This window comes from Chlorocebus sabaeus, chromosome 26, assembly GCF_047675955.1.
Source record: "Chlorocebus sabaeus isolate Y175 chromosome 26, mChlSab1.0.hap1, whole genome shotgun sequence".
In the NCBI taxonomy this organism is placed as follows: Eukaryota; Metazoa; Chordata; class Mammalia; order Primates; family Cercopithecidae; genus Chlorocebus; species Chlorocebus sabaeus.
The window spans coordinates 54,261,550-54,275,166 of NC_132929.1; the positions used below are offsets into that span (position 1 = coordinate 54,261,550).

General features: G+C 50.1%; 1 protein-coding gene across 1 annotated transcript in view; it reads right to left on the bottom strand.

Moving 5' to 3' along the window:
• Positions 1-489: 489 nt before the first annotated feature.
• The window catches only part of ACSBG1 (acyl-CoA synthetase bubblegum family member 1), a 64,851-nt gene continuing 51,723 nt past the window's right edge, over positions 490-13,617 (bottom strand). Inside the window, exons 6-14 of the mRNA XM_008015727.3 lie at positions 11,981-12,061; positions 11,742-11,891; positions 11,249-11,425; positions 10,063-10,244; positions 8,858-9,088; positions 7,905-8,122; positions 3,509-3,648; positions 2,723-2,966; positions 490-691 (exon numbers count right to left, since the gene is read on the bottom strand). Coding sequence (XP_008013918.2) covers positions 606-691; positions 2,723-2,966; positions 3,509-3,648; positions 7,905-8,122; positions 8,858-9,088; positions 10,063-10,244; positions 11,249-11,425; positions 11,742-11,891; positions 11,981-12,061 — 1,509 coding nt within the window. The 3' untranslated portion in view covers positions 490-605. The remainder of the gene's footprint in view (positions 692-2,722; positions 2,967-3,508; positions 3,649-7,904; positions 8,123-8,857; positions 9,089-10,062; positions 10,245-11,248; positions 11,426-11,741; positions 11,892-11,980; positions 12,062-13,617) is intronic.

The following is a 13,617-nucleotide window of genomic DNA, read 5'->3' on the forward strand; positions in this document are numbered from 1 at the left end:
CTTGTTAACAGTTCTGTTAAAAGGTTTAATATTCAAATTATACATTAAATAGAATCAAATCGGCAGCAGCAGTTTTATTAAGCATCAAGTCAGTTGGCGTGTGTGTGGCAGAGGAGTGCCTGGTAATGGAATAATAGGTCGGCGATGTCCACCGCGATTCCAGAGTAAGTCAGGTCGCTAGGTAAGTTGTAACTGATTGCTTTTCCTGCAGCGCACACGAGCAGTATCAGCCATCTCCCTCCCACCCCCTCCACAGCCTGCTGCTGGCTGTCCTGTATGTGAGCTAGCGGCTTTTTAATCTACCTGGAACTAAGGCCAAAAATTATCAGCCCTTTCGTTCTGGAAGGAGAGTTGACCTCATTTGTCACCTGAACAAAAAGCAATATTTAAACTGAATTAAAACTACCCACACGTGAAGCTTGTCGGAATTGTCAGCTATTGTTGGCATAAGACCTGGTAAATGTGGAGCCAGTGCTGTGCCCTGACCTGGAGATCTAACAGACTTGCCAGAAATGCCTGTGTCCAGACTGAAGAGACCTGGGGCTCAGGAAGAGGCTCGGAACGCCTGCCCTCTATTCTGTAGAAACTGCAAGCATGGGCCCTGACTACATTTTTTGCTCTCGGTAAAAGGAGTCAATGATATCTTTGTACTTCTCCAAAACTGTGAGCCGTTTCAGTTTCATCGTGGGACCTAAAAGGGAAATGAGAAGAAATGAGTGAGAAATTCTCTGAGAATTCTGAGAATGTGTGTGGTAAAGACTCACACTCAGTGAGTCCTATATATAACTCAGGAATTAAGCCAGATAATCAGGACAGTCAGTGGCCAGCCTCCAAGACAGTGATGGCTCCTGGTATTCACATGGCTTGTGTGGAGTCTCCTGTGTTATACCGTTGGTTGTGGGCAGTGGAGTATAGATGAAGGGTTGGTATGTCGTTTCTGAGAACAGGTTATAAAAGACTGCAGTTTCTTTTATATACATAGGAAGGTGGTATAAGCTACATCTGCCTTATCCTTGACCTGCACCCAGTTTTGATCCTCAGTCCATTTTCTCTGAAATGGATTTATTTGTTCCATCTCTTGAATGAATACATTGTTGAAGCAATAAAAAAAATAGAGTAGGTTTCTGTCTTGGGCTTTCTCTTGGACCACTCTTCCTGGGCAAGCCGGCTGCCATGTTGTGAGGACACACAGGAAGCCATGAGAGGCCCACTGCCCACACAGGTTTCTGGCCAGCAGCCAGCAAGGAGCTGAGGCCTGCCAACAGCCACGTAAGTGAGCACGGAGGTGGACCCTCAGCTGCAAGTGACTGCACCCGGCTCATAGTGACTGTAATCCCGTGAGAGCCAAGCCAGAACCACTCAGCTAAGCTGTTCCTGGATTCCTGAGCTACAGAAATGTGGATAATACATGTTTATTGCTTTAGGCTGCTACATTTTTGGGGTCATTTGTTACACAGCAATGTATTAGATAACTGGTACACATCACCTCTGCATTTTTGTGAATGTTCATACAACATTATGCTTTGATGGTTGTGACGGGGGCAGGGGACGTCCAGGTTATGGGGAGCCTCTGCAGTGGTCTTTGTGAGAGGCCTTCCCCTAATTCCTTTTCTTGAACTTGATTTACCACCTCAAAAACAAGGTTGAAAGAGCTCTGATTTGAGGTCCTGGGTAGCTTAAAGTGCCTAACTCACTCTTGACTGTGTAACTGGAAACTTTCTGCATTAAAATCATTGTATTAACTACTTAGCGAGGACATCTTCTGTCTGTCTGACCTTGCATTCAGTGTGCTGGCAGCAGACAGCCAGATAAGCTCAAGGTCTCTAATTGCAGCTCAGCATTGCTGTAGACAATTGCGTCTGGGTTCAGCCTTAATGAATTTGAGGGAATCACTGGCATAACCATTTCTACCTCCCCTGTTCCATGAATACCCCATGAACATCTCTTGGCTACAGCCAAGAGTGACTTCAGCTGAGGCTGCATCAGAGCCCTCTCCTGGTTCTGTAGGCAGTGCTCCGGAACAGCCTTATCCCTTTATCACACAAGCTGACTTTCCAGAAGATCACAGTAGTCTCACCCCTAGAACCACGTGACTCCAGCCTGAACACTAACAGGGCCTTGGTGTTGGCCTGGTAGTTCCATTGTGATTTTAGGGGAAAATAGTCCCATAGTCGAGGCCAAGTTAAATGTCATGTTCAGATTAGAAAGTCGGGCGCAGTGGCTCATGCCTGTAATCCCAGCACTTTGGGAGGCCGAGGCCGGCAGATCACCTGAGGTCGGGAGTTCGAGACCAGCCTGACCAACACGGAAAAACCACGTCTTTACTAAAAATACAGAATTAGCCGGGCATGGTGGCCCATGCCTATAATCCCAGCTACTCAGGAGGCTGAAGCAGGAGAATTACTTGAACCCACGAGGTGGAGGTTGCAGTGAGCCGAGGTCGTGCCATTGCACTCCAGCCTGGGTGACAGAGCGAGACTCCATCTCAAGAAAAAAAAGAAAGTTCTAGCACATATCTTATACATTCAACAGGTTCCACATAACCACAAGCCCATGCATGGAGCCGTCAGTGTCCTCCAACAGGAAGTAGATGGGTGCCACCCAGATTCCTGCCATGACCTTCTCCTTGCCATGGCTGCTTCATAACGGGCACCTCCTAGGCACTGCCATGGCCTCTGCCTTCCCACACAGCCGTTGCAACGGTGAAAAGAAAAAAACCTACCCAACTCTCCACCGGAAATGGAGAAGTCTCTCTCGAGAATGGCCCACTTCTGGATGTGGTAGGGCCGGGCTGCGGCATTCATGTTGACTCTCCGGATCCCCTCTTCGATGGCCTGGTACACGGCCTCATCCTTCCCTACGATCTCAGACACTGTGGTGGCTCTGCTGCCCACCCTCTGGCAGAACTCCACAGCTTGTTCAGTCAGATTATCAGTCGGGTCAGAGGTGTCTGGGTCCAGAGTGCACTGAAAAGCCAGAGATCAGATGAGGACCAAGCCTTACCCCACAAGACGTAAGCCCTGGTCCTAGAGGAGGTCTTACTGCTGTCGGCAAGGGTGTGAATCATGTGAGCTCTGTTTCAAAGAGACGGTTCTAGAATGAGTAGCTGCTACTGTGTTGAGCCTCGTGTTATTGTGGAAGGAGCAGTGGTCTGATAATTAGAAGGGCTCAGTCAGTGACGTTATTGTCTCTAAAGCAGGGACCATAACTCCTGCCTGTCTACCACCCTGGGGCTCAAGTACCTGCAGAGAGCAACGAGGGAGGGCAGCAGCACTTTGTAAACAGGAAAGTGCCAGTAACCTGTAAAGGATCATCACGGTGGCTTATGTGGGACAGAAGGAATTTCTGCATGCCACAGTTGCTCCAACAGTGCAGGCAGCATGGACTTGAGTCATTCCAAAATGAAGCCATGAGATCTGGATGTCCCCTGTGCTGAATGTGGCTGCCAGCCAGACCCACAGACCCCCTCACTGGCTGCTCCTTCTGAGCCGGAGCCCCCCAGACACACCTTCAAGGTGAGCAGCATGGACAGGAACTTCCTCTGGTCCCCAATCAGCATGGCGTTGCTAATGATGGGTAGCTCCATCTTCACGGCCTCCTCGATGGGCACAGGGGGCACATTCTCCCCACCAGCTGTGATGATTAATTCTGGGGAGGCAAGGCCAGGCCCCCGGCACAGAATGTAGTCCAGGTGCCCCAGCTGAACCACAACCCAAGCCTCAGCCACAGCCTGGAAACCTCAGCACAGCAGGCAGCACAGCTGGAGACGCCCCCTCTCTGGGAGCCAAGAAGCAGTGGCAGGCCCTCCAAAGCAACTCACCTGCTGGGGGGCTGCTGCCAGCACCCCAACGACAGATGCTCACCCAGGGTTCCCTCTCCTCAGCTTGTCATCCAAGACTCAGCCTGCTCAGGCATCTCATCCATGTCCCCTTCTGCCAGCCCCAGTTCCTGCCCCCAAATAGCCCTTGTCATTTCCCTTCCCTGCCTTTGCTTAAGCAAAGTGACCATCCCTGTCACTCACACAGCACTCACCACCATGCTAAGCACTTCACATAGAGTAATTCATTTAATTGTCACAATAAACCTGTAATGAAGCAGACACTCTTGTTTTGCAGATGAGGAAACTGAGGCACAGAGACGTTCAGTAACTTGTCCAAGCTCACATGCTAGTAAGTGGCAGAGCTAAGATTTTAAATCCAGTCCAGTTCCAGAGCCCATGCTCTCACCTGCCCTGCTAGGATGCCTCTCCCCTTGCTTGCGCCTTTCTCCCTGGAAGGTCCTCTCCCCTTCTTTCCTTCTGTCCAACAGACTGCCAGGCACTCAGTGCCCTAGCCTGCTGTTCTCTGATAGTAATGATGGCTTACTTCTAGGCTAGATGGCAATAAATTAAATAAAATAAATTTAACGAATGCACATTGACTAATTTTAGTGAGACTATACTCCTGTCCCTCATTTCTATCTAATTCAACAAAGATTAGTTGGCCACATTCTGTGCACAGGTCTTGTGCTGACATCAGGCACAGAATAGAACAAGGCTGTCCATGGCTGCAAGGAGCCCACAGTGCACGGGGGCAGCGAGACAGAGGGAGGCACAGGGGCTGCAGGGCCAGGGCAGGGAAGCATCAGGTCCAACTGCATGCTGAACATGAATGGGGTTGGCAGGCAGAGGGCAGGACAGAGGCAGAAGCTCACAGGCCTTAAGGGAACTGCAGGTAGCAAGTGAGGCAGAGGCTGGAGAGAATCAGGGCAGATCTCAGAGGCTTCCAGTGCTGGCTCAGGAGCTGGATTGTGGGCAGGTAGGTGGGAATCACTGAATGGTGTGAGATCAAAGTTTTAGGATACTCTGGTAGCTGGGGTGAAGAGTGGTTATTCAGGGGGCAGGCTGGCTAGAGAGGAAGCCATGGCAAGTGTCTAGATGATCAGGGTTTGTCTAGGACAGCAGAAGTCAGGTGAAGAGGAAAAGACAGACTCTGGAAATGTGGGAAGACAAAAACCCAGCCTCCCTCACATATGCCTCATCATTGCTACCTCATTCCTGCCCTCTTCTCCTCACCACCGCCCTCTGCATTCTCACCAGCATCTTTTACCATTAGTAAATGATTTTTTAAAACCCTTAGCAAACTAAGCCTAGAAAGGAACATCTTTAATCTGATAAAGAACATCTAAAAATTTTTACAGCAAACATACTTTTTTTAAGATTTAATAATTTTTTTTAAATAAATAGAGATAGGATCTCACTATGTTTCCCAGGCTGGTCTCAAATTCCTGAGCTCAAGCAATCCTCCTGCCTCAGCCTCCCAAAGTACTGGGACTGCAGGTGTAAGCCACTGTGCCCAGCCAAACATACTAATGATAAGATAGTGAATGCTTCTCCCCTGAAATCAGGAACAAAACAAGGATGACCACTATCACCACTTCTATTCAACACTGTCCTGGAGGTCCTAACCTGTGCAATACGGCAAGAAAAAAATTCATCTGTCATTTGCAGATGATATCATTGTGTCCATAGAAAATTCAAAAGAATATACACACTACTGGATTGAATATGTGGTCTGATCAAATGATCCACAAAAGGTCATTTAATACAAAGCCAATATGCAAAAAGCAGTTGTATTTCTATATACCAGCAGCAAACAAATAGAAGACAAAAAATTTTTTTGCAGCAACATCTGAGCTGAAAAAATCTTTTAAGTGATATTATTTAAAATACCATAAAAATTCTTAGAAGTAAATATAAGGAAAGATGTGCAAAAATCTCTGTGCTAGAAAACATAGGATGGATGCAGTGGCTCACACCTATAATCCCAGCACTTTAGGAAGCTGAGACAGGAGGATGGCTTGAGCTCAGGAACTCAAGACCAGCCTGGGCAACATGGCAAAACCCCCTCTCTACAAAAATAAAAAGTTAGCCAGGTGTGGTGGCTTGCACTCATGGTCCCAGCTACTTGGGAGGGTGAAGCTGGACCAGAGGATCACTTGAGCCCAGGAGGTAGAAATTGCAGTGATCTGAGATCATGCCAGTGCACTCCAGCCTGGGCAACAAAGCGAGACCCTGTCTCAAAAATAAATAAATAAATAAATAAATAAATAAATAAATAACACATTATTGAGAGAAACTTAAAAAGACCTAAATAATCAGGAGGCTGAGGCAGGAGAATGGCGTGAACCCGGGAGGTGGAGCTTGCAGTGAGCCGAGATCGCGTCACTGCACTCCTGCCTGGGCGACAGAGCGAGACTCCATCTCAAAAATAATAATAATAATAATAATAATAATAATTTTAAAAAGACCTAAGTAAATGGAGAGATTTATCATATTTGTGAATTGGAAGAGACAATATTATAAAGAGGTATTTTCCTCACCAAATTGATCTATAGATTCAATGAAATCAAAATCAAAATTCCACCCGGTTTTTGAGGAAACATATAATAATTCTAAAATTCATATGGGAATGAAAATGGCCAAGAATAGCCAAGGTCATCTTGAAGAAGACTACCAAGGTTGTAGGGCTGAGCCAGATATCTAGCCCTGTCATAAAGCTATAGAAATTAAGACACTGGGTATTGGTGCACGGATAGGCAAATAGACTAAGGGAACAGAATAGAGTCCACACATAGACCTGTCATAGACAGTCACTTCATAAAGGACAAAGGTATCACTGCAAGGCAATGGGGAAAGGATGCCATGTCAGTTGGGTATGTATTTGGAGAAAAACTATTTGGACCCTTACCTCTCACTATACTAGTTCTGAAAGGAGGGCCAGCTCTGGTTGAATTTGGTTTTCTGGCTACTATTCTCCCCCGTGCAGGGATGTGGGTCCCCTCATCTGCCGTTACAAAGAGGCACACTAGGCGGCGCCCATGGCACATCCAAGCAGCCACCTGTCACTCCTGGGGTCTCACTGGAGGGTACCTGCCTGGGCTCACCAGCCTGCACATCCCAGGGCCCAAACGCCACGGCGACCTTTTGTCCCTCCCTGGGGTTGCTGAGCCTCCATGGCCATCAGCTGGGGCCTGGGCATGGTCGCACACTGCCTGCATGATGTCCACAAAGTAGTTTCCCCACTCACTTAGCTTCAGTTTCCCCCATGAAGCCCTGGTGCGGGATTCCCACGTGGGTGCTGCGGGCATGACACCAACTTGGGTGAGGCAGGCAGAACATCCTTCCACAGAGGCATCCCCAACTATACCTGTCCCTGTGGGAAGTTCGTCTTATTTTAAATTTTATATCCAATTTGCATGCTATTCCCCATCACATCTGTGTTGCATATAAAAATACATAATACTTATGCTCTTGAATCTTCTGGAAAGACTTGCCTTGTTTCTCTAGGGGTCTGATTTCCAACTCCACCATTTACTAGCTGGGTGACATTGGGCAAGTTACTTAACCTCTCTGGATGTCCTCATTAACAACTTAAGGTTAATAGTATGTGCCCCATAGGAGAGTGGAGTAAATAAAATTATGTCACTAAAGGTGCGTGACACTTAATAAAGGCTCAAGACCAGCAGCTGGTATAAACAGTGGTGGCAGTGGAATTCCTGCCCCCACTCCACTGCAGCTGTCCAGGGCGCTTGCCTTTTTTTGTTTGTTTGTTTTGGTTTTGTTTTTGGAGACAGAGTCTAATTCTGTCTCCCAGGCTGGTGTGCAGTGAGGCGATCTCAGCTCACTGCAACCTCTGCCTCTCGGGTTCAAGCAATTCTTGTGCCTCAGTCTCCCGAATAGCTGGGATTATAGGTGCATGCCACCACACCCAGCTAATTTTGTGTGTGTTTTTAGTAAAGATGGGGTTTTGCTGTGCTGCCCAGAGTGGTCTTGAACTCCTGAGCTCAGGCAATCTGCCTGCCTCAGCCTCCCAAAGTGCTGGGATTACAGGCAAGAGCCACCGCGCCTGGCCTGGGGTGCTCACCTTTGAGGCGCCCAGTGATGTAGAGGAAGCCATCGGCATCCAGTCGGCCAACGTCGCCCGTGTGCAGCCAGCCTTCCTCGTCGATGGCCTCGCACGTCTTGTCCTCCATGTTCAGGTAGCCCATGAAGATGGTGCGGCCCCACAGGCAGATCTCGCCAATGCCCTCTGTGTCCTGGTTCACCAGCTTCACCCGACAGCCGGGCACCAACTTGCCTGAGCTGTCGAGGGAGGGGCCGGGAGACTGGTCAGAGGGAGCTGTCTCCTTCAAGCCCCCACTGGGGAGCCGGGGTCCCAACAGCTCAGTCTTCACTGATGGCTAGAAGGTATCCCCTCACAGGGCTTTTGTATTTTAACAGGGGACTTACAGCTGAAAGATAGAGCCAATTTAAGAGTTTTAGGGAATGAAGGAAGGAAGGAACAAATGAAATGGTAATGGTAGAACTTGGAGCACTGTGATAGGCTGGCAGGGAGAGGGGCTATTTAATCATCACTGATGATCCTGCAAATCACTCCCCAGAACTGACTGCCCTCACCGCCCATTAGGAGGCTGGCCTGGTCCCCCCAACTCCTACCTTAGCTGGCCCCTGGGCCATCCACTCTCTTGGAACATGCTGGAGCACACCCCATGCCATGAGAGGGAGGGGCCAGAGGAAAACTGCTCCAGAGGTAGACCCCTGTTCAGGGGGCACCTGGGCTGTGCAGGCTGTTTTCAACCACAGACTCATACAACAAAGTGGCCGAGGCCACTCCCACTAGACTGAGGAGGATAAGCTAGGGACTTGGCCCAAGAGGGCAATGTTGGCTCTCAGGGGCTCCATAGCCCAGTGGCCAGGTCTCTGGGACCCAGCTGGCTTGCAAAGAGAAGGTGGTCCCCGGGCACTCAGCAGGCAGACACAAAAGAGTACCAGCAAGGGCGCATGGGTGTGCGTGTGTGCGGCAGCCTCGAGCCTCACCTGTACAGCCGGTAGTTGCAGGGGCTGGACATGAAATGGGGGCCTGAGGTCTCACTGAGGCCGTAGCCCGCATACAAGCGGATGTTGAGGCCCAGGAAGAAGTGCTGTGTCTCTGCTGTCATGGGGGCTGCTCCATAGAAGTTCTTCTGACACTTGGCAAAGCCCAGCGCCTGGCGGACCTTGGCTAGCACCAGGTAATCTGCCAGTCTGGTTGTGAAGGGCTTCAGGTCGCTGGTGGGACAGGGAGAATGGTTCACGGAAGAAATCACACACACACACACACACACACACACACACACACACACACACACACTAAAAGGGTGGTATTCAGTGAGAACACCCTGGCTCGGCCATTCCAGCTGTCTGTTCCACTTGGTTGGTTTGAATATTGAACCTGCCCAGGAACATGCATGCAGATGTAGGTATGCAGGCACATGGTTGTGTGCAAATGTGTCTTGACCCAGGAAGCCAAACAGATTCAGCTGTGTACAGGTGTACAGGCAACAACAAAGCCACAGGCCATTTTGCACACAAAATACACATGCACAGAGACTTGAAGTATGTATTCGTGTACACACATGTACAAACGTCGGACCCCAGTGAAGCCCACAATTGCTTTGTTCATGCATGTTCATGTTTCATGTCTGTGCAAATGAAGCTGTGGATGCTCAGATATGTACACACATCTCATGAAACATGCCGTTTCACAGACACATGGGGAATGGAAACTACTTCTAAATTGAAACCAAGCCAGATTTATGTCACTGACCCTCCATAGAACTATGTGGGAATTTTAAAAGCTATAGAAAGACAGAAAGGGTGAGACATTTGAGGGGTTACTTGGGATGCTGAAAAGGCTGGAAAGGCTAAGTCCTCATCACTGTGGCCCCTTCTCCGGCCACCTACTGAGGACAGAAGACCTCAGGAGACTGTGCCAGGAGCTGCTCCAAGGGAGGTGAATTTCACTTGAGAAAGCAAGTTAGTCCTCCCAGTCAGAATCCAAAGGTGGAGCGACTCTCCCCAGCAGGCCCTGAGAAACGCATAGGAGCTCAAGCCCAGTCATCGATGGGGCATCTGCATGGGGTCTCCAGAGCTGCCGGGCCACTGGAGCCGGGACAGGCATGGCCTATCAGACCCTCACTGTGTTTTGGGTTATGACCCAGTGCACTGCCTCCCCAGGCCTCCCGCCCGTGGGCCCTCTGTACCTGCCAGGGCAGGTGAGGTTCTGCTCCAAGGTCACCGACATGGCCCACAGCAGCATCTTGCGCCGGATGAAGCCAGACTGAGCTGCCACCTCCTGGATGCGCTCCATGATCTTCTCCCACACCCGGGGCACCCCCATGTGCGATGTGGGCTCCACCTCCCGCAGTGTGTTCACCAGGCTCCCCTGTTCACACCAGAAGAGGCAGCCCTGTTGGGTCCGGGGCAGCTGGGGCCCAGGGGCCCCCTCTTACCAGCCAGGCATGCCGGCAGCACACACATGCTCAACGGGCACCCACACACACCTGCACACAAGGTATGGCACATACTGTTTCCTCAATGGTTGTCGCCTCGCTTTTTGCTCACAGAACCCTGGTGGCAGGCAGTGGTCAGGCAGCCAGTGCTTCAGGACCTCAGTCTCATCCCAGCCCTGAGCCTGGCGACTCTCCATGAGTCTAACTCAGACACAAGAATCCCATTCCCCTCGGCAGCATTTGGTTTGAGAATAGACAGGTGACACTTTGGGACACTGAGATGCTGGTGGAGGAAAACTGGCTGGGGGGTTTCTGGGAACGTTTTCCTCACAGTTAAAATAAGGGTCCCAAGAACAGGTATATCCTGTGAGGCTGGGATTCAGGGAAGGGCTGTAGCCATCTGGTGATACTCTGAGGACACCCGTCCTTGATCGTGTTACAAGTCCCATGAACCACTCTCACTCCACTTTATGTAATGGCATCAGGTTCCCGCTTTGTCGCCCAGGCTGGAGTGCAGTGGCACAATCTCCGCTCACTGCAAGCTCCGCCTCCTGGGTTCACCCCATTCTCCTGCCTCAGCCGCCCAAGTAGCTGGGACTACAGGCGCGCACCACCACGCCCGGCTAATTTTTTGTATTTTTAGTAGAGACAGGGTTTCACCGTGTTAGCCAGGATGGTCTCGATCTCCTGACCTTGTGATCTGCCCACCTCGGCCTCCCAAAGTGCTGGGATGACAGGCATGAGCCACCACGTCCGGCGCAGTTTACCTTCTTGTTTGGTCATTTGAGTCAGGCTGTGCCCATTGCAGCTGATAGAATTCTGACTGATACATGCACAGGAACAGCACACACACAAATGCACACTCAGGGCCCACGGACACATGTGGACATGGCCTGGCACACGGGCTGGGATGGACGCACAGTAAAGGCAGACTGACCTTCAGGGCGTCGGGTTCGGCAAAGCAGACCTGGGCCCCCCACTGGATGCCTGTCCACAGGTCGTAGATCTGGGCAGCAATGTGGCTGAGGGGCAGGTAGCTGACTACCACCTCCTGCTGGACTTCTGCCGGCCGGATGTCACCGGCCTGGCTGCCGTACCTTGCTGTCCACGTGATCTGGAGGACAAGTATATGGATCCCAGCAGCGTCCACAAGCCAGCCCTGGCGGTGCTCACAACTGTGGCCACCCTGAGGGCCAGCCCCAGTGTGGTGCCCCCTGTGGCATCTCTGCAGGCTCTGAAAACCCCAGGACAGGCCTCCCCTCCCCCTTGCTGGGCTCAGTCTGGGCCATAGACTGATGGGCTGTTCTACCTATCCCAGCTCCTAGAGCAGAGGGGCCCAAGGAGCTTTCCCAGGGGCTACTGGGGCAGAGCCATGGCCCAGATTCACCCATAACCCCCTTGCCCACCCCCACACCAGGCGTCTGTCCTACATTGTCTTGACTCAGCATCACGCCCTTGGGGTTCCCAGTGGTGCCGGAAGTGTAGACTAGCACACAGCACTGGTTGGGCTGCTGGGTGTCAATGATGGCGTCCAGGGCTTCCTCGGGCACTTCATTCCCCAGCTCCATGAATTCCTCCATCTGTAGCCAGATGCAGGGAACAGGCAGGCTAGGTCAGCTGGGTGGGCCCAACAGACCCCACCTGGTACCCAGGGCCCCACTGCCCATACCGTGTACACATTGGCCATCTTGTTTGGAGGAGGTTCTTTATATATCACGACTGCCTTTAGATGTGGCAACTGTTTCCAGACCTGCATTGACAGGAAAAATAGAGCAGGTTTCAGCAAGAGAAATGTCACCTTCTAAAAAGTACCCCATCTCCCTGTGTGAGTCTGCTTAGCAAATGTCTCTGGGTGCCCCGTCTCTGACCTTTGACCCCAGCAGGACAACTGCCACCCTTCACCCATAGTTTCCCACCTAAGAACTTGGGCGCAGTAAAGGTGGGGATAGCCAGGGGGCTGGGGATGGCTCCTCATTGGAGGAAAACCACCAAACGAGCTGGGGCTCGGTTGAACAAACAATGACCCAGCCACACAATGGAGTAGTGCTATGTGACTGTAGGAGAGAGAGGGAGAGGAGCAGAGCACAGAGGAGAGAGAGGGAGAATTCTACGTGCAGAGAGTGAGTGGTTTCTAGGATATATTATTAAGTGAAAAAAGGAATGTTTACAATCTGCATATAGTATACTATATTTGTGTAAGAAAGGGGTGCAATGTAAATATATGTATGCAAACATGTATTTACTTATATTTACAAAAAGAGGCCGGGTGCCGTGGCTCATGCCTGTAATCCTGGCACTTTGGGAGGCCAATGCGGGAGGGTCATTTGAGGGCTGGAGGGTCATTTGAGGTCAGGAGTTCGAGACCAGCCTAGTCAACATGGTGAAACCTTGTCTCTACTGAAAATACAAAAATTAGCCAGGTGTGGTGGCGCATGCCTGTAATCCCAGCTACTCGGGAGACTGAGGCACGAGACTCGCTTGAGCCCGGGAGGCAGAGGTTGCAGTGAGCAGAGATCGCGCCTCGGCACTCCAGAGAGAGACTCTGTCTCAAAACAAACAAACAAAAAAAGAAACTCTGGAAGGTTAAACCAAAACCTGATTGAATTCACTATGTATAGGCAGAGAGGGAATAAAGGTAAGAAGAAAGGGATGGAAGCAAAAATTCTTTGAGTGTTATCTCACATGATTTTGACTTTGGAATCATGTAAATGTCTCAACCATTTGAAAAATAAAGTTATATGTAAAAGGAAGCCAGGTGTGGTGGCTCATATGCCTGTGATCCCAGCTACTTGGGAGGCTGAGGCGGCAGAAGGATTGCTTGAGGCCAGGAGTTTGAGACCAGCCTGGGAAATATAGTGAGGCCATATCTTTGTGGCTGGGGGTGGGGGATCACTAAAAAATTTTTAGAAAGGGAAAAAATGAGTTCCTAAAACTTGAAAACACTCTGAAATAAATGAATTAGCCCAAGATCAAGGAACCAGCAGAAAAAAAGAAAGAAATGAATTAGACCACGTACTAAGTTAGTAACATAACCACACACACACACAGAATTACATCAAGATCAAGGAATTTTATAATAGTGCACTTTGATTCCTCTTTCTTAGTGGCACTTACTCTAAAGGCAAAAAGGAATTTCAAATTATATGCAATAGTCTTATTGGTTTCTGGAGTTTCGTTTTGTTGGTTTTGTTTTGGAGACAGGTTCTCACTCTGTGGCATGATCATGGCCCACTGCAGCCTCAAACCCCTGGGCTCCCATGATCCTGCCTCCGCCTCCCGAGTAGCTGGGACTACATGTTCACACCA